Source organism: Macaca fascicularis, chromosome 14 (genome assembly GCF_037993035.2).
Source record: "Macaca fascicularis isolate 582-1 chromosome 14, T2T-MFA8v1.1".
Classification (NCBI taxonomy): domain Eukaryota; kingdom Metazoa; phylum Chordata; class Mammalia; order Primates; family Cercopithecidae; genus Macaca; species Macaca fascicularis.
Genome location: NC_088388.1, coordinates 34,075,151 through 34,094,849, shown reverse-complemented (window position 1 = coordinate 34,094,849; position 19,699 = coordinate 34,075,151). Strand labels below are relative to the sequence as shown.

The window sequence follows — 19,699 nt, the reverse complement described above, 5'->3', positions numbered from 1 at the left end:
CTATTGCACTGCAAGGTGACTATAGTTAACAATAATTGAGGGCATATTTTCGAAGAGCTATAAGATTTTTAACATTCCCAACAGAGAAATGATAAATATTTGAGGTGACAGATATGTTAATTACTCTGATTTGATCATTATACATTGTACATATGTATCAAAATCATACTGTACCATAAATGTATACAATTATTAAGTGTTAAAGAAAAATCGCCCAGTGAGAAACCTGTTTGGATAAGGCCTTAGACCTCAATGAAGGCATTAACCCATGGATCTCTCTCCGTCTCCTTCCCTCTGAAGTGCTCCCTGACCTCCGCATATGGCCTCCAGGTATATCACGTACCCTGGACCTATGAGTAATAAAACCATTATTTCCATCTTGTGTCTCTCCTAATCATTGAAGGGGTGCTCTCCATCTTAAACATGCTAAATTAAAATATATATATTTAGATGCTAAATTATACATACATATATATACACACACACACACACACACATATATATAACTTCAATTTAAAAAAAAACAGGGCAATAGAGAATGGGATCAAACAAAGGCCAACAGATCAGGTTTTGATAGAAGTTTGGGTACTTCCTCCAATGTAATAAAAGGGAAGAAAAACATGGGTTAACATACTGGTAGTTTTGACAGTTTGATGGTAGAAAAATAAGGGAGCTCTTGCCTTTTGTGTTTTTATTTACTCTTTGTCATGAGCTGATGTCATGAGCTAAGACTGGGAACTTTTAGCACAAAGCGAACTGGTAAACAGAACTGGTTACAGATGTACTAGTATTCTATTGGTGCCAACAAATTACCATAAACTTAGTGGCTTAAAACACCACAAATTTACAATCTTACAGTTGATAGGTCAGAAGTCTAACATGGGTACCACTGGGCTAAAAAATCAAGACTATTTCTTTCTAAAGGGTTTAGGGGAGAATCCATTTCCTTACCTTTCCCAACTTCTAGAAGCACTAACATTCCTTTACTCATAGCCCCTTTGTTCAATCTCAAAGTCTTTAATCTCCCTGGCCATTATTCCATGGTCACTTCTTCCTCTGTCTGTCTGTCTGTCTGTTTTTCTCTCTCTCCTGCCACCTCTTTACTCTTTTAAGGACCCTGGTGATTACATTGAGCCCAACTAGATAATTCACAATGATCTCAAAGTCCTTAATTTAATCACATCTGTGAAGTCCCTTTGCCATGTAAGGTAACATGTTCAAAGGTTCTGGGGATTAGGATGCAGACATCTTTGGAGGGCCATTATTCTACCTACCACACCAGGATACAGAACATTAAGACGTAACTACTAAACTGTGATTCCTCAGACCAGCATCAATGGCATCATCTTCAAACTGATTTGGTTAAATACAAACTTTATTAGAATCAGAAACTTAGGAAGTGTTGTTTAGCAATCTGTATTTTAACAAGTCCTCCAAATGACTGCTCTAAGCTCTTGGTGACCAATAGCCATTGCCAGTCTTGGGCAGCCCTAGTTATCCAGTCATTTACTACTATATGTTGTATAACTTACCATGTAACATGTGTGCCGTGAAAAAATTTGGGAAGCTTGGGCATCAAAAAATTCAGAATCTGTTACTTTTTAAATTCCCTATCACATTTACATTAAAAAAAAAAATGAGTCATTAATGTAGAGAACCAATTTCTTTAAAGGGGAACCTATATATTCTTTCAAATAATAGAAAAGCTAGGGAAAAAGTGAAAAGCACCATAAAAATTGTGACTGTGTCATATAGCAAAAGAAGTATCGGAGGATCCTTCACAGAAATCTTTTAAGAGATTTTTCATTACTTTACATATATTAACTCGTTTAATCCTTAGAACAACCCTATGAGAACTTAGGCATCTCTTTTTTTAAAAAAAAAAATTTTTGAGACGGAGTCTCACTCTGTGGCTCAGGCTGGAGTGCAGTGGCACAATCTCGGCTCACTGCAAGCTCCCCCTCCCGGGTTCACGCCATTCTCCTGCCTCAGCCTCCCGAGTAGCTGGGACTACAGGCGCGCGCCACCTCGCCTGGCTAATTTTTTGTATTTTTAGTAGAGACAGGATTTCACCATGTTAGCCAGGATGGTCTTGATCTCCTGACCTTGTGATCCGCCCGCCTTGGCCTCCCAAAGTGCTGGGATTACAGGCATGAGCCACTGCGCCCGGCCCCTTAGGTATTTCATTTTTCAGATAAAGAAATTGAGGCGCAGAGAGATGAAGGAACTATTCAAAGTCATGCAGCTTATTAGAGGCCGGGCCAGAATTCAAAATGAAGCTGTTTGGGTCTAACATCCAACACTACACCATACTGCCTCTCAATTTAAACGAAAAAAATTTTTGGATACTATAAAATAGGCATCTGGGAATAGAGACACACAAGAAAGATAGAGGTAGGACTGATGTTAAAACCATCTAAAAAGATTGAGCAGAGTGAACCTAAGAAGCTGAAAAGAAATTAGAGATTCCTCCATCTTTAGAAATTTCTGGGCACAGGTATCCAATTCTAAGATTCTGATTTGGATCCAATCACTGAAGTAGACTTAAGAGTAATTTCAGAATACCCAAAGCCACAAAGAAGTTGTCCAACTGATTGTTCAGGTCTGAAATGCCTTTGAAAAGAGAAAGCATTTTGTTTCAGAAATAGGAAAAATATATATATACACATACATATAAAAATACATTATATATATATGTCAAATGTTAACTAAGACCATCAGTTTACATAAATTCATTCATTCTTAAGTATAAGCAATCACAGAAATGATTTAATGTCATTAATGTATTTTTGTTCTGATAGAGGAACAGAGTTTGAGAATAAATTAGCATCTAAAGAAGTGTTCACATTAAGAAAGGGTGAGCAGAAACAAGTTAGATAGGGAAGGAGAAAACAAATTACATCATAGTTTGCCACATTTACCTTCATTTGGGAAAGAAAAAATAGTAGATTTTGACATTTCTGGGACCTTGGAGATGTTCAAAGACAAGAATAATTACACAAAATCCATTTTCCCCATAGAATGATGCGTAAAAGGTAACTGAGAGATATATGTCCACTTAAGATCCTAAGAAGAAGTTATTGTGACAAGTAGAGAACAACAAAGACTCATTATGCTGAGTAGTATACTCTGCTCAATAGCTACATAATTCACTCTCACACAGCAAAGTCTCCATCAAAGTAATTCAAATTCCTGCCATTTCAAAATCACCTTCGGGCTGCTCATGAATTGTTCAAATCTGTAAGTGTTAAATCTACTGTAAGATTTGTATAGGGATTGTTTTTTATTTTCTAAAACTGTAAACTCAAGGCACTGATACCCTCATAATCTCTGAAGACTTTATTAAAACCTCTTTATTTTGAATTTAAAAATTAGCTGGGCATGAGGTGCACACCTGTAGTCCCAGCTACTTGGGAGGATTACTTGAGCCCAGGAGGTTAAGGTTGAGGTGGGCCATGATCTTACCACTGCACTCCAGCCTGGGCAACAAAGCAAGACTCTGTCTCAAAAAGAATCAGAAAAACACACCAAACCTGTTTATTTTGTCTCATCAGCAGAGGAAATAACTGCCATTACTCTAAGGTTTAAAGCAGTGAATACTGCTTCAAATTTGACTGCAGCATCAAAATAACATGAAAACCTAATAAAAACCAAAATTAAAAACTAAAAATCCAAATTCCCAGGCTCCCTGCGATTCCTATGATTCTCATCCTACATCACAGAGCTAATGAAAGAGAATCTCCAGCTGCAGATACCACAGTTTTAAAAAGCTCCCAGGAAGGAAGTCCAGTAAAGGACTTTATCCTGTCCTTTAAGACCACTGACGCATACTCAATATTTTCAGAGACTTGACAAAATTTATCCATTCATTATCTTTAAAGTGAATGTTAATTTTCGGATAATTCTATAAACTTTCATCAAGTAAACATTATAATGCTAATACTTCAATGTATTTCATCAGTCCAGTGGTATTTTCTGAATTTCACATTTTTACATATAACCAAAATTGAAACTCATCTTATATTTACAAAGAATAAGCAGTTGATCATTTTAATATAACAAAGTATCACCTTCCAAAAAGTAAAATACCAAAACAAACACACTCATTCACCAGTAATCCAACTACTAAATGATCTATTTCAAAACAATATAGCAGTTGTATGAATAACAGTGGAAGAATATTAATTCAAAAAGAAATATCATTTAGCATTATCATAGGCTAACCCTCGCTGTGCCACAGTTCATGAACACTTTTAGAGCGATCAGCCTCCAACTCCTGGGCTCAAAGAATCCTCCCACTAGAGCCTCCCGAGTGTCTGGGACCAGGGGTGGGTGCCACCATGCCCAGCCCCACCTTATTCTTTTGTTATACCTGACTTACCATTCTTTCTAAAACATTTCTTCTCATTTCATCCTATATCCCACTCTCATCTCCCAAAATAATTCCCTTAAGTCTTATTGACATCATGAGCTGCCTGTGCTGCAAATTAGTATCTATCTTTTTAAGATAAGCCAAATTTCTTATAAGTTATCAACAGATATTAAAATTCAAATAACCTATATTTTTATGAAAAGAATGTATACCATTGAGAAGATCTTATGTTTTATGTTGAATTTACTTCAGATGAGTTTATTCGAGACTTTCCAAAGAAAATAACCATCTCTAATCAAATAAGAATGACCCCTAGAATGGAGAAGGAAAAAATACTGACTCTCAAGAGCTGTTCGGTAAATACTGAATAAAAAGTAAAAAAGCAAATACTGACCAGGTTTAATAAAAGCTTCCAGACAAATTCTATTTTGAATTCAAAACTACTTTAAAAATAAATACATAATACTACAAATTACCACAGAGAGTTATGCTGAGATAATAGCCTACCTGGCAAAATAATGTGAAATTACACATAAACCAAATATTTTAGATTTAAAGTAAGTAATTTTATTATGAGGATAAGAAAAAGATTTAAGTCCATTTACTTCATGGATAGCTTCTTTCATCATAATAAAATAAAAATTTTTTCAAACAGCAAAAACACAAATAGAAGGCAAAAGTCATCCTTTATAAAGTAACACAATGCAGTTTACTGGAAATATTGGCAAGCTTTCTCATTCATTCATTCAAAATATGGTTAAAGTTTGGAAATACAATTTGAAATACAATAGCTTGGAACCGGTTAAACCAAACCCAAGAACTCTGTATAAATTCATTATATTTGCTGACTTTTCTAGTAAAGACCTTATATGGAAAATAATAAAAGGTACCACACACAAACAGAGGTGGTAGTACATTAATGGTGTACATCAGGTATAATATTGGTTATATTTTAAATATTTTTATAATTTCAAGAAAATACTTTAGTCACCTAATTTAGTTAAAATGTTAAAGTTTAGACTGAGGCTGTATAATTTATTTTTTAAAAGATAAAGCTACTAAACAAAAAAGCTATGAGATAAAAATCAAGTTCTATGAATAAATATTTTTAAATTAAGTACTCTAAGATCATAACACTGACAACACTAATTATCTTTTCTAGTCTTGGCAGTTACGTTGCATACTGTTTGGGTGACTGATGGGATAATTTCACTTCATTTTCTCTCAGTTTATATTGGATCGTGTTAGAGAAAAATATTAAAATAATTAACACCTCTAACCAAAGTATTTGATAAAGTTTTTAGATGAAATAAAAGCTAAAAAAATCAATTAACTAACACCCAAGTTTTAAGCAAACAACTAAATCTCCATCTAAAGGAAAAGTTACCTAAGAATCACTGATTTTAAAAAATACGTCATTCAGTATTCCTATTTACTCTATACTTTTATATATTAAAATCATATACTTTCACCAAAAGCCCTTTCATCAGCAGTTTCAGCTAGCAATACCTTCATTACAAAAAATATAGGTGTCTATATATTTCAAATTATGTTTTATTCAAAACATTTATCCAAAAACATTGCATCAATAGCAACTGAAGCATCAAAAACAGGTAAAACATATGACAAAACAAATTATTTCAATTCCTTACAGCTAGACATTTTGATTAATTTCATAGTGGCTCTATGGCCAAAGGAATATAAAACTACTTAAATTAATATATGATCTCAAATATGAATTGTTACCAATAGTAAATAATTTATGTCCTTCAACTAAAAAAACCAAGACATCATTAATCAACTTTTCTATTTCAATAGCTTAATAAATTTTGGATCATATAGCTTACAGTTTGTATGTGTCTTGCATAATTTTAAGTCATATAGCTTAAAATAAGGTTACATACTATAAAAAGCATATTCTTTGCCTTGATCACCTGATTTTTTGTTGTTGTTGTTGTTTATAAAATTAATCACAGTTAGCAGGGTAGAAATAGCTTTGAGCTTCATGAATGACATCCAAGAGATGGGAAAGGATTAGTTCTCAGTTGCTGCCAGTTATAGCACCAGGTGGCTTTTTCTGCAGTGAAGGTGTTACCGATAATCCCATTACACTGGTACTAAATCTTGCAGACATCAAAATTATCACCAAGGTTCCTTTTCATCCCATCCTTTCCAAATGACTGGAAGTCGCTTCACCTGAAAGAAGTCAAATCCACATGCAGCTGCTGTTTTAGCAGGCAGCAAACTCCCTGAGAATGTCAGTCGTGATTCAATTTTGCTGTGCTGGTGGCCCCCTATTCCCTGTCCAATAATACATCTGTTAAAAAATCCTACAGCTACAAATCAAGTTTAATCCTACCAGGGACCTCATGTTGGTCTTGTCTTCCAAAAAGGCAGCAGGTTCTGCTGTCTATCTCTGCTAGTATCTGGGGAATACCCTTTAAATCCCAGCACTACTTAGAAGAATAAGCTAAGGATCACAAAACATGACCTCAAAAACCCTGATATGACTATATTCTGACCCAGAGGCATTCATTCTAGGTGAAGATTAGAACTTTGCATAATAAGATTACACAGCAAGTGAATGATATCAAGGGACTATCCATATGCAGCCGCCTGGTTTTGTATAGACAGCCTGTGCTCTGCAATATGCAGTGCAGACGAAAAAGAGCTTGGTCTTTCTAGCTGAAATAAAATAGATTCACATAAATTAGTTGGCCATTTCCAGATTTCTAAATCCCCTATTACATCTTTTATTGACAGCTCCTGTGAGGATAGCACAAATGTTATTCCTTTTTATTCTGTGCTTCTATAACAATCATGCTCTGTAATTGAAATGTACATAGATTATGTCTAGAAATTAACATCTTGTTTGCTATAATCTTGGATTACAATTGACTGTGTACATAATAAAATTAGGAAATCAATGGACGGATTTATCATCTCCAAGAAACTAGAGGTATTGTTTAAAGAATAGTTTAACATTTTGTGCCAACACTTTAAATGCAGGAGTCACAGGGAGTAGTCAATAAAAACGTGAGTGAGTCCAAGATTACAGCAGGCATTGGCTAATAGCTAAAAATTATATTACATAAAATTAGGTCATAGCCCTCAAAATTTAGAAAATGTGAAAAACTCAGAGATTTCATAAATATAGTTTTCTCTAAGTCATACTTGAGCAAGGTCAATTATATATGACCATTTTAAATAAAATATGTATGCCTACAGTATTTTACATGAATTTCCTTCATCATTTTATAACTGTACTTTAAAATATTTGAATCAATTCAAATCTATTATAATTCAAGGATTTATAATTCTTAACAATATGTTTTTAAAATAGTTATCAGTGAAGAAATCTCTCCTTACATTTAAATATGTACAGAACATTTTAAATGTGTAGGATTCTAGAGAAATTTAGAAAATATTTTATAATCAGCTTCTTCCACCCATGACATTTACAGCTATACCAGCTTATCTAAGCAAATTTATATGAAAAGAGAGATTCATATACATTTACACAAAAATCTGTCCAGAATAAATCTAAGGATGTGAAGAGAAGACGTTGTAAGTTTTATATATATAAAAAAAAAAGTACTAAGATTTGCCATAGAATTCTTGTAAAACTAAGCTCCTTGGTATACTCACAATATGGCTTACTTGACAAGTTTGATTTGCCTACAATTTTTGAGGAACACTCCACATTTATTACATTAGTCATTATCACCTCATCATTACAATCTCTTTAAACATATCTGTACAATGTCTGATAGGTACTCAGCAGTCAGGTGACACAATCAGATTTTATGTATCACAGAGAAAGATATCAGCCAATGGTATCAGTGCTATAAAAAACTTTATGTAATTTCAACTACATAGCACATGAATATTCTTTGGTTACCTTGACTAGGATATTACTAGAAAAATAATGAGAAATGTATAAAGTACATATTTTTGTTATGATATTTTGTTACAGTTGTGTAATACTTTAGAACTATACTGTTCAATAAGGTAGCCACTAGCCTTATGAGGCCACTTGAAAGATGACTAGTCCAAATTGAGATGTACTGTAAGTATTAAACACACACTGGACTTTGAAGACTTAATACAAAAAAGGGAAAGTATTTTGTTAATGTTTATATTGATTACATATTGAAAATATTTTGGTCATAGTTGATTATGTGATTCATATTATATTTCTAATGGACAGCACCACTTTAGCAGGTCTTATATTTTCAATAATATGTTCCTTAGCCAAATGAAATGGTGCAACTAACAAAAATACTGAAGCAGAGGGTTAATTATGGAAGAACATTCCAGTGTCAAATCTGGTAGATAAGCTTAGAAAAGAAAGTATGAAATCCTATCATTTTAGCTTCTACTTCATATTTTCAGTTTAAGGATGGGGGTGGGAGAAGAGAAGACCTGCCAAATTGCTGACCATCAATGTGTAAAAAAAGAATGATGTGATGTAGTTACAAATGCTTTAGTCCAGTAAATTTAGGTTTTTTAAAAAATTGTCTCTTGAGCAATTTCATAAAAGACTAGTGAGGTCTATGTTACTCCCTCATCGATCTCAAAAGATAGCAACTTCAAAAAACATGTTTGGATCTAGAAAGGCATGAACTTTTTTCTACGTTGTTATTGTAATTGGTTATATTCAAATTTTTAAAGTACATTTAAGTAGTAACTACAGAGATTTGAGGCATTTAGTATACTTCAGAATATTCACAAAATAAAAAGATCAACATTATAAATTATTCGTAGGTGGCTTTTCTATTAGTCTTTTCATCATATCAGTGAAATTCTTTTAAAAATCCTTTACTAAAAAGGGTTTTATAGAAATAAGTAAAACGGAAAATAATTTAATTCAAGAAATGTAATTATTCATTTAGAATGACAACTGATATTATACAATTAAAACACAAAGTCTACCTTTGTCACACAATGGAATATGATTTGAATATAAACATGTTCTTAAGGTACTAACCCATTTTAAAAGTTGCTTTTTCATAATTATTCCCTCATAATATTTATCTGTAATACTGAGGCTAAAGATGAAATTGAAATGTGAGTATCAATAAATAAGATGAATAAAATTTAAATCAATTTTTTATGACCTAGTCATGCTACTTATTTTTTGCCTTTTACAACTATGAGGTTTATTCCTTTTCTGGTTACAAGTATCACATAGACATTGCACATACACACACACAAAAGCAAAATAATAACAATAACAAAAAAACTTTCTAACCATCAATAGATGAGTGCAATGATATTCAGTCTGAGTTAATCTCCAGACATCCAAATTCATGAATAAAAATTCATCAGTTTTAAATACACTGAGCCTATTAAGCAAGAACAAAAGCATATGCACAAAAGAGCTTTTAATATATTTCAAAGCCCACAAGAGCCATGGTCTCATTAAAATTATAAATTACACAAACATGGAATGAAGATTCAAACTGCAGTGCAGCTAAGCAGATTACAGAAAACCCCGCGTTCCATATGATAACACACCATGGCCCTCCCAGATGGGGGCTTGGAACAAAAAGGCCATCACCACAGCTAGGGAAAACCTCCTTGTGATCTCTGGTTTCTGTTCAGCAGATGACAGCCAAATAATATGTTGATTATTCTGTTTGTGCTGCTAAGCTTGTAAGATGGAATAAAGCGATATGATCTATTGTGAACCCAATGCTAATGTGTTGCTCCACTCATAAATAATATACTGAATTTATTTTCAAACTATCTCTTATCTGAATTTCAGTTTTTAAATGCATGAATTAAAATAAAAGCCAGGATAAAATAATACTTAATTTGATGCTTTAAACTAAAAAATGCAATTGACAAGTGAAAAATATCTAAATGCTCAGTGAAGAGTTATTACAATCACCTTGAATTTCGGCACTGTAATGGGAGACAAAAAAACACTTTTAAATAGGCAATTACTTTCATTAGGAAATATAAATATAAAATTAAGTAATATAATAATTATGAAGTTAATAATATACATTATGGACAAGAAAAAAACAAAAATATTAGGGTATGCAAAAACACTTTTCTACAACATTATAGCTCATAGTCAGAACATATAGTGAAAGCATTTTTGAACAATAAAAAGAATAACTGAAGACCTCATAAATGTTCATAACTTCCACAAGAAATCTTACTTAAAATTTAAAAGAAGTTTATAAAAATAATTTTCAAATAGCTAGCATTTTATTTTTATTTGGTGACAAAAGTTAAAACCTAATTTTTACCGCAATTAAAAAAAAGGTATATTTAAAATCCTAAGCTTTAAAGATGATGCCCAAATGAAGTAACAGGGATTGTGTCTGTGAATACTTTACAAAATTGTGTATTTCATGAATAAACATATTTATGAATACTATTGTTTAAAATATTAAAAATCATAACATTTACCTCTTCACCCCAAAATTCCTCCCTTAATACTCTAGTAGACTCCTTAAAGGCAAACTAAATAGTACATTAAAACTGCATATAAGGTGAACATGAATAAACACACTGTTTTCTTAAGGGAGTATTTTGTAGAAAGTACATAATTACGGTCATTGGCCTAAGTCCACCTCATTTTTGTCTCCAGATACAGACTGAGTCCAAAAGTACTGCAAAACTCCACAATATGTAAATACAGACTGAAATTTTAAATCTAAAAGGTAAAGCAAAAATATTTTTAAAGAAAAACTAAGAAGATAAAACATTCTTGAAGTAGATAAATATTTCTTAAACAAGAATTAAAAAGCACTAAACATAAATGATGAACTAGACTACTTTAAAGACATAAACTTCTGTTCATTAAAAGCACTATTAAGAGAGTAAAAAGACAAACCTCATAGGAAGAAATAGTTGCAATACCTATAGCCAATGAAGGACTCATATTTTGAATATACAAAGAACTCCCACAAATCAAAGGAAATGACAGATAGGCTAACAGAAAAGTAGGCCAAAGAAGTGAACAGGAACTTCACAGAAGAAAATAACCAAACAGCCCATATACATATGAAAAAGTACTCAACTTCATTAATCGGGGAAATTTAAAGTTAAATCATTACGGTTTACTACTTTGCACCCACCAGAATTGGAAAAATGAAAAAGATGGGGGGAAAAAAAGAGTGTTGGAAACATGTGGAGCAACTAGAACTCTCTCGCATACTATAAATATACCTGATACAAACATTTTAGAAAACTGTTCACCATTGTTACTTAAAGCTGAACATATACATACTGCTGACCCGGTAATTTTGCTCCTAGATATATCACTAAAAGAAATGTGTAGATATATAACTCAAGAAATATGTATTAGAATGTTCATAAAAGCATTATATAGAAACCACGCAAATGTCCACTAACAATAGAATGGATAAATAATAGTTATATATTCACAACTACATGCAGCAATAAAAACAAACTACAACTATGTGGATAAATCTTAAGACACAATGTTGAACAAAGGAAACCAGACACAAAAAATTATACTGTATAATTTTCTATATATAATACAAAAACAAGAAAAATGAATCTTTGCTATTAAAATTCAAGGCAGTGATTATCCTTGTTGGGGAGGGGACACAGTGACTGGAAGGGTACACGAAGGTGTCTTCTGGAGTGCTGATAATGTTCTTTTACCTTATCTGTGTGCTGGTTACATGGGTGTATTTGGTTTACGAAAAATTCATTAGGCTATCCACTCACAATGTGTGCACTTTTCTGTACGTGTAGCTTTCTTTAAAGTCACTTTTACATAAAAATACACAGATGTACAAAGATAGTGAAAATCCTAGTCATAAGAAATTTAGGAACTGACATGTATACAATCCGAGGGAGAAAACTGAGGGTTCTTACCATATATATCTGAATAACCAAATTTTCAACTACATAGTTAACTTCCTAGATGCTTATAAATGGAAGACATTTATAAGAATCATTCACCCTATTATCTTCCCCTGAACCCAATCATGTATTCAGAGATATCTAGTCTTCGTGTTAGAAGTAACTGATACTGCTCTTGTAACACAGCTTTTAAAGTAGTCTCAGGACTGAAGATTTGCCCTTATATGTGGGAAACTAAAGTGGTACAGAAAGCAGTATACAGAATACATGCTTGCCGTTTTCACTCTTCCTCCTAAATTTCATAAGCTTTAGTTTGTTAATCATGAATGTGTATTACTTAATTTAATAGCACTTCCTTGAAAACTTTCATTTTAATTTTTCAGAGAAATTAAAATATAATTTACTCTTTAATATCAATACCATACACACTAAAGCTTCATGATAATCTGATAATAAACTATACATCTCATATCTCCCAATTAAATATTTCCCTTATTTCCATACTAGAATCAATATATTATTTATAATACTTTTTTTCTTATATTGAAAAGATGCTTTAAGAGATAAGCCAGGAAAGATCATCCAAAGATTATTATAGTTTATGTTTAATTTGTATAACAAATATTTATTTATTTACCGCTTACCATCTGCCAGGCTCTAGGAAAAACAGAATAAAAATAGCTAATTTTACAGTAAAAATAGTAGGGTTACTCTTTTCTTTCACTCTCATTTGATTTACAAATAAAACTATTTTCAACTAGTAACATATTAACATATTCAAAAGTTAAAACTACTCTAAAAGATATATATATATATAGTAAAAGTCCCATCTTCCCTATTTTCTTCATCCCCACAAAGATTTAAATTTTGTATAAACTTACAGATTTTGTTATGTAAATATAAGCAAATATGAATATATGGTTTTATTCCCCTCCCAATTTACACAAAACACACTTTACTGTACATTGTTTTGAATTCTGCTTTTTCCAAATAACGGTATGTGAAAAACTTTCCAAATTTTCATATAGAAAAAAATCCACTTTTTTTAACAGCTGTAGAGTATTTCATTGTATAGTTACATCATAGTTCATTTAACCAACACATTGCCAATAGACACTAAGGAATTTCCAATCTTTTGCTACCACACACAAAGTTATAATGAAAATTCCGATACATATGTTATTTTGTAAGTACACACCAAAATTTCTGTAATGAATTCCCAAAATTGGAACTGAGATGAGGTAAATGCATTGGTTTTTTTCTAGAAATTGTCAATTTGCATTCCACAGGAGTTGCATCATTTTGCACTTCCACAACATATGCATCTCAGATTTATCCTGAAAAAAAGCTATTCCTCTCTTCGGGCCTCTAAAATACTTTGTTCATAAGGCAATTTCCAAAGACGTGCTCATTGCAATAAACTACATAAAGCTCTCGGTTTATTTTTTTTCCCAGATGCAAGTGTAAAATTTGCTGACTTAGTAAGTTTAAAAAAGCAAATAAATTTTCAAATTAAAAAACAAACCTCATACAAACTCAGCAAATCAGCATATTAATGCCTAAATGTGCTGGGATAGCAACTATTTGTCTTTCCAATATCTCCTGTGCTCCAAAAACAAGTATACTCCCTACTCCAGTCTTTTTAAAAATTCACATTCAATAATTTATAAATGGATAAGAAGTCAAATGCATTTTACTTCTAAATGAACGTTTTCCTAAACCACTTAAATGTTTTCATGAAGTCAAATCTGTGTTACTTCTACATTTGTTAAAGCCATAATTTCAAAGGTGATTTAACCTTTATGACTGCCATTTTTAACAGGTAATATCATCTAATGTATTATTTTTATTTCAATGTCTATCCTGTCAAATATTTAATAATTGGAAAACAAACACTAAGTCCACTGGACTTCCTATTTGAAGTCATCCTTGAGTAAATCCGTTTCAATAAGCCACAACTGTTCTGCTGGAAAACATGTAAATGATCATATTTATTCCCCAAATAAGGATACGCACCCTATGCTGCATATATATTAGGCAGAAATCAGTCAGTCAGACAGAAATCAGTCTGAGGTTATCTCAATATCCTGTAAAAACAAAGTGGCTAGACTAGTTGCTGATACCAAAATGAATTTTAAAATGCTAGCACACATTCTCTGCTCTTATAGTCAGCAGATGTGACAGAACCGTACTTAAGCCTTCACCTAAGTAATACATAATGTTAGGCAAATGCGTTGATTTTAAATATGAGTCAAACAGAAGGCATTGACAACAAAAAGCAAGAATCACCTAAGAAATGTAAAAGAAAACAAAACAAATGAGAAAACACATCACAGTAGCTCTAAGGACAAAAAAGCTTATCAGGCTAGGATAATTTAGAAGAAAACAGTCCAACACAGCATACAATTCTGAGGAAATAACTTTAATTCTGTAAAATGACTGATGTTCACAGTAACAACTCAGAGCCATTAAAAAAAGCCTTAAAATGTGTTCTGTTTAAGAGAACAAAGACGTACGTTTTTCTAATGAATGAAGTACTCAAAGTAAAACGTCTCAGTTAAAATCAGAATATACAGTGGTTGCCCTTTAGAAGATGAACTGTGATAAAGTGCAGTAACATTATGGGGGCTTTAGATGCGCAACTTTTTTTTCCCGTTTTTTTTTTTTTTTTTTTTTTGTAATGACCTCTCCTTGCGATAGACTTGCGACTTTCTATGCTAATCCAGTTCTTAGTTAAGAACCAAAAGAATATCTGATTTTTTCTGCAAGCTATTTAGGCATATTTTCACTTAAATGACTGGAACACTCAAGAAAATGTCCTGATTTCATTTTACTTTAAGTTGTAACTGCCAAAGTAGACAGGTTAGTCTAGTTTCTAGCTCCAATTTGCTAAATGGCCTTGTTCAAGTGACTCAATCTCTCTAGTCCTTAGTTTCTTCATCAGTAAAGTGAAGGAGTTATAGAAGGCATGACATATTACTAAATAGAATGAGTGTGCTAACAAAATGAAACAAAGAGTTACTACATTAGGTCCTGTATCTACATCAATAGTATAACTAGATCTATCTGTATGTATTCTATATTTAAACTATCTCGAACTGTATGTCACTTTACTATATATGTAAGGCCTACAATAAAAGAAATGATAATCATTTTAGAATCTTCCCCAACATTTAATACTGTTACTGTCAGGATATAAAGAAATGTATACATGATATGTAACCAGGATATTCTTTAAAACACATTCTCAGCAATGTCATCAAATACTAGAAACAACTCAATGATCTACCAACAGCAGAAAGAATGAATAAATTCTGGCACATTTAATTCAAAGGGATAATACATAACAACAAAAATGAATGAAATAAAACTACACATAACTACATGGATAACTCTTCAAAATATAATGCTGAGTGAAGGAAGAAAGAATACACGATTCCATAAAGATTAAAAAGAGGCAAAAAAAAAAAAAAGTAAACATACTGCTTAGGAATACATGTAAAGTGACAAAATTATATTCGAAATTGTATAAATAATTACCATTAAAGTCATGATACTGGTTACCTCTAAAGAAAAGAAAGTATATCAAGAGTTTCTGGGGTGCCAGTAATACTCTATTAATTACAAAGATGCTTGCTAAATATTTAATTTATAATTATTCATTGTATTATATATTTATGTTCCTGTATCATTATATTTTACAATAAAAAGTTATAATTATATACTTTCTAAAATAATACTAATATATTTTTATAAAAAGGAAGGATTCCTTTCTGCTGTCAACAGTTTCCTTGAATTACATTTCTAATTTTTAATGCAATATTTTAATAATGAAGAAACAAGTTACTATGCCTAATTCTCCACAATCCTAATTAAAAGTGGATTTCAGAGGCTTATTTAATAGCTACAAAATAATACCAGGCCTTTAAATAATACAAGATCAGTTATCCTGCTAGATCTTGGCTTAGCAGCTCCATGTTATTTCTGTCTGTCACTCTTTTCAAGAAAATGCATGCTCATTTAAAAAAAAATTCCAAATGATATTCAGGTAATAATTTGAGGCATGCTGCATTTCAAAAAACACAATAGTTTAGTCCTGAAGTAGGAAGAAACACACTTTTAACCTTCACACATTTTAAAATAATTTTGGGAGCACTTGTGTATGCATACAACATGAAGGTCCATGATAGGCAAGTCACAGACAATACAGATGAAAACCACACTGTGAGTACTAGAAAACATGATAGCTGGATTATAACATAGATATACAATGTCTAACGTAAATTATACTGGGGCAGTTTTATATATTTTCTTTGGAAAAACAAAAGTATAGGGAATGGAAATGATTACAGAACATATAATAATACCAGTAAACTAACTTACATTACAAAAAAAAAAAAACACCACACAATTTACAAAATCCTCAAAGGTTCACCACCTAGAAGCATCCTTCAGTGTGTTCAGTTATTCCAACTTTTAGATGCCGCTCAACAGGAAGCAGACAATGAAATTTTGAAACAAGACTATCAGTACTTTCATCAGGCTTCAGGTATCAACATGATGGCAATGGTATAGCACCTTTATAATAGTTGCTTTCGTTGCATACTATTGGTTTTTGTGAATGCAGCCAAGGATTCCTCTCCTTAGTGGGTCCAACTAACCAGTTATTTGCCCATCTATTACGTGCCAACTTTACAAAATTACATTGTGTCCAGCAGGGAGCAGCATTACAACAGTCATAAGAGCTAAGTTGTACATGAAACCGACAGAAGAAAAAGGAGGAGAAAGCCCACTTACCATAGGTCTGTCCTATAATTCATTCAATTTTTAGGGAAGTTGCAGGGCTTCCAGAAAAAAAAAAAAAAATTAAAACATGTCTCAAAGCACAGGTAGGTGATCCATGATTTCAGGAATCCTAAAGCAGGAAATCAAAATTATTTAGAGAAGGCTTTTTTCAACCACATTGAGTTGAATTAGTAGTATATACTATGACTGAATGACAGTTGTAAAGGTGCATCTTCCTCTTAATGGATCCATGAGATCTTGAATTCAGGAATTTGATCACGCTTTTGGAAAAAATGACTTAAAAAAACAGAGAATATTAAAGTCCTTTATCCATCAGAGAATTCAGTTCAAAGAAGAACATAATAGCTAATAGATTATATGAGATCAACCTAGAAAGAACTATGGTCCAAGAGTTAAATGAGTTGACAGGGCAACCATCGACAGTTCATTAAACTCTTCTAGACTCAGATACAGACAGGATGCAAACATTAACTTCTATAGGTCAGCATGAATACCTGAGGTTAATTTTAAGAATAAAAAAGCAGTAGAAAAGCAGAATACAATACTAGTGACATAAGACTAAACTAGATATGTACTGAATATGAGGAATGTGTGTGATACAGTAAAAAAACCCTCGTGATCAGTTATAATATGACAAAGGCAAAACAATACGTTTGATACTGACTTGGATGTCAAAACTGGCCTCATAGTCAACTATAATAATTCTATCTCAGTTTTTATAATTAAGAAAAAAAGTTTCATTTTTTATTTATTTTATATATATATTTTTTTTTGAGACAGAGTCTCGCTATGTCGCCCAGGCTGGAGTGCTGGGGCACGATCTCAGCTCACTGCAAGTTCCGCCTCCCAGGTTCAGGCCATTCTCTCGCCTCAGCCTCCCGGGTAACTGAGACTACAGGCGCCCACCACCACGCCCAGCTAATTTTTTTGTATTTTTAGTAGAGATGGGGTTTCACCGTGTTAGCCAGGATGCTCTTGATTTCCTGACCTCGTGATCTGCCCGCCTCGGCCTCCCAAAGTGCTGGGATTACAGGCGTGAGCCACCGAGCCCAGCCAAAAATTTTTAGTTTTATTTGGAATGTTAAAGTTTGCTTTGTGTGAGTTTGTGTGTGACTTTTCAGTGTCTACCATAAAAAACAAATTTTTGCCTTTAAAACAATATATGCATATTCACTTTTAAATACACATAATTGCATATATCTAAATATACAATATCACGTATCAACATATTATTAATATACAAATAATATAACATTTACTTGAAATTTAATATGTAAAATGGTTCCTATTTTCTAACAAAATGACATAAGCAGTTTGCCTTGGGCAAATGATATAAAGAATATGGTTTCACTCTAATAATTACCATCAATTTGACTGAAGCTGAAAGAAACTCTGATATATTAATCTTCTACCCGTTAGCAGTAAACTATTAGTTGCATTACTTATCATCTTTTTGCTTTCCTTAGTCTTATCTCTTGCCTTCGCTTTTACACATTTCACTTTTCTGATAATTCTTCATTTCTGCCAATCTATCTTCCTCCTCTTTTGTAATGCATTTCTGTAACAATCCAAATTTTTAATTCAATCTCCTCTCTTTATGACACTACCACTTTTTTTTTTTCTTTTATCCTGGTACCTTTAAAAATTAGTTTTCTCCTGTAACAATAGTCTGTTTAAATATATCATTTCATCCACTTACAAGCACCATGCTTGATCTTAAAAATCTTAACAATCTCACATAATTGGAAGACACAACTAAATACACTTAAATTATATTTGTTATTCATAAAAATTTTTCCTCTGAGTTATTTAAGAACTTGCTAAATGTTTTTAAATTTGATCTTGAAACATGCAAAAATTTCAAGGAAATCTAATCTCACACAATCATTCCAAAAAATTGGAGACAACCACTATTCTAATAAAGAGATAATTTAGGATCTTACTACATTGATGTGAATAAATATTGAGTAACCAACTTCTCTAAATCAACAGAACTTTAGAGCTATTTATTCATATACATGTGGGCATGTAATGTACAATATCCACATTAAAAGCAAAGGCACATGCCTGTAATCCCAGCACTTTGGGAGGCCGAGGAGGGTGGATCACGAGGTCAAGAGATCAAGATCATCCTGGCAACATGGTGAAACCCTGTCTCTACTAAGAATACAAAAATTAGTCAGGCATGGTGGGGTGCACCTGTAATCCCAGCTACTCGGGAGGCTGAGGTAAAAGAATCACTTGAACCCAGGAGGCGGAGGTTGCAGTGAGCCGAGATCATACCATTGCACTCCAGCCTGGTGACAGAGCGAGACTCCAGTTAAAAAAAACAAAACAAAACAAAAAGCGGTACATTAAACCCCCTACTTCTAATATATATTATAAAGTCTGAGAAGAAAAGTGATTTTCCTGTTCAGCACTCTCTAACATAAACATTAAAGGTATTAGTAGGTTGTAAAATAATGTCATAATAATTATTCACAAGCTTTGAAATTTTTTAATATTTGTACATAGATTATACAACACCATTTATAATATAATTACCTAGAAAGAGACTATAGTGAGTTGAGACATGTTCCCCCTTCCTTCCTCCCCTGCCCAAATTCATGTTCACCTGGAACCTCAGAACATGACCTTATCTGGAAAAAGGGTCTTTGCAGATGTAAT

General features: G+C 32.5%; 1 protein-coding gene across 18 annotated transcripts in view; it reads right to left on the bottom strand.

The window, feature by feature from the left end:
* Positions 1–19,699, bottom strand: part of IMMP1L (inner mitochondrial membrane peptidase subunit 1) — an 83,332-nt gene that overhangs the window by 45,301 nt on the left and 18,332 nt on the right. For 5 of the 18 annotated variants that reach the window (XM_065528347.1, XM_015434953.2, XM_065528350.1 and 2 more), the window contains one exon: positions 17,024–17,141. The exons of 5 other annotated variants lie outside the window; for them this stretch is intronic. Coding sequence is in view for 5 of the 13 variants with exons in the window: in XM_065528341.1 (XP_065384413.1) it covers positions 6,307–6,388 (82 nt within the window). In the remaining 8 variants the exon portion in view is untranslated. Of the gene's footprint in view, positions 1–4,584; positions 4,685–6,306; positions 6,569–17,023; positions 17,142–19,699 lie in introns of all 18 variants that reach the window. 8 more of the 18 variants (XM_065528341.1, XM_015434951.2, XM_074014003.1 and 5 more) reach the window with 4 other exon arrangements.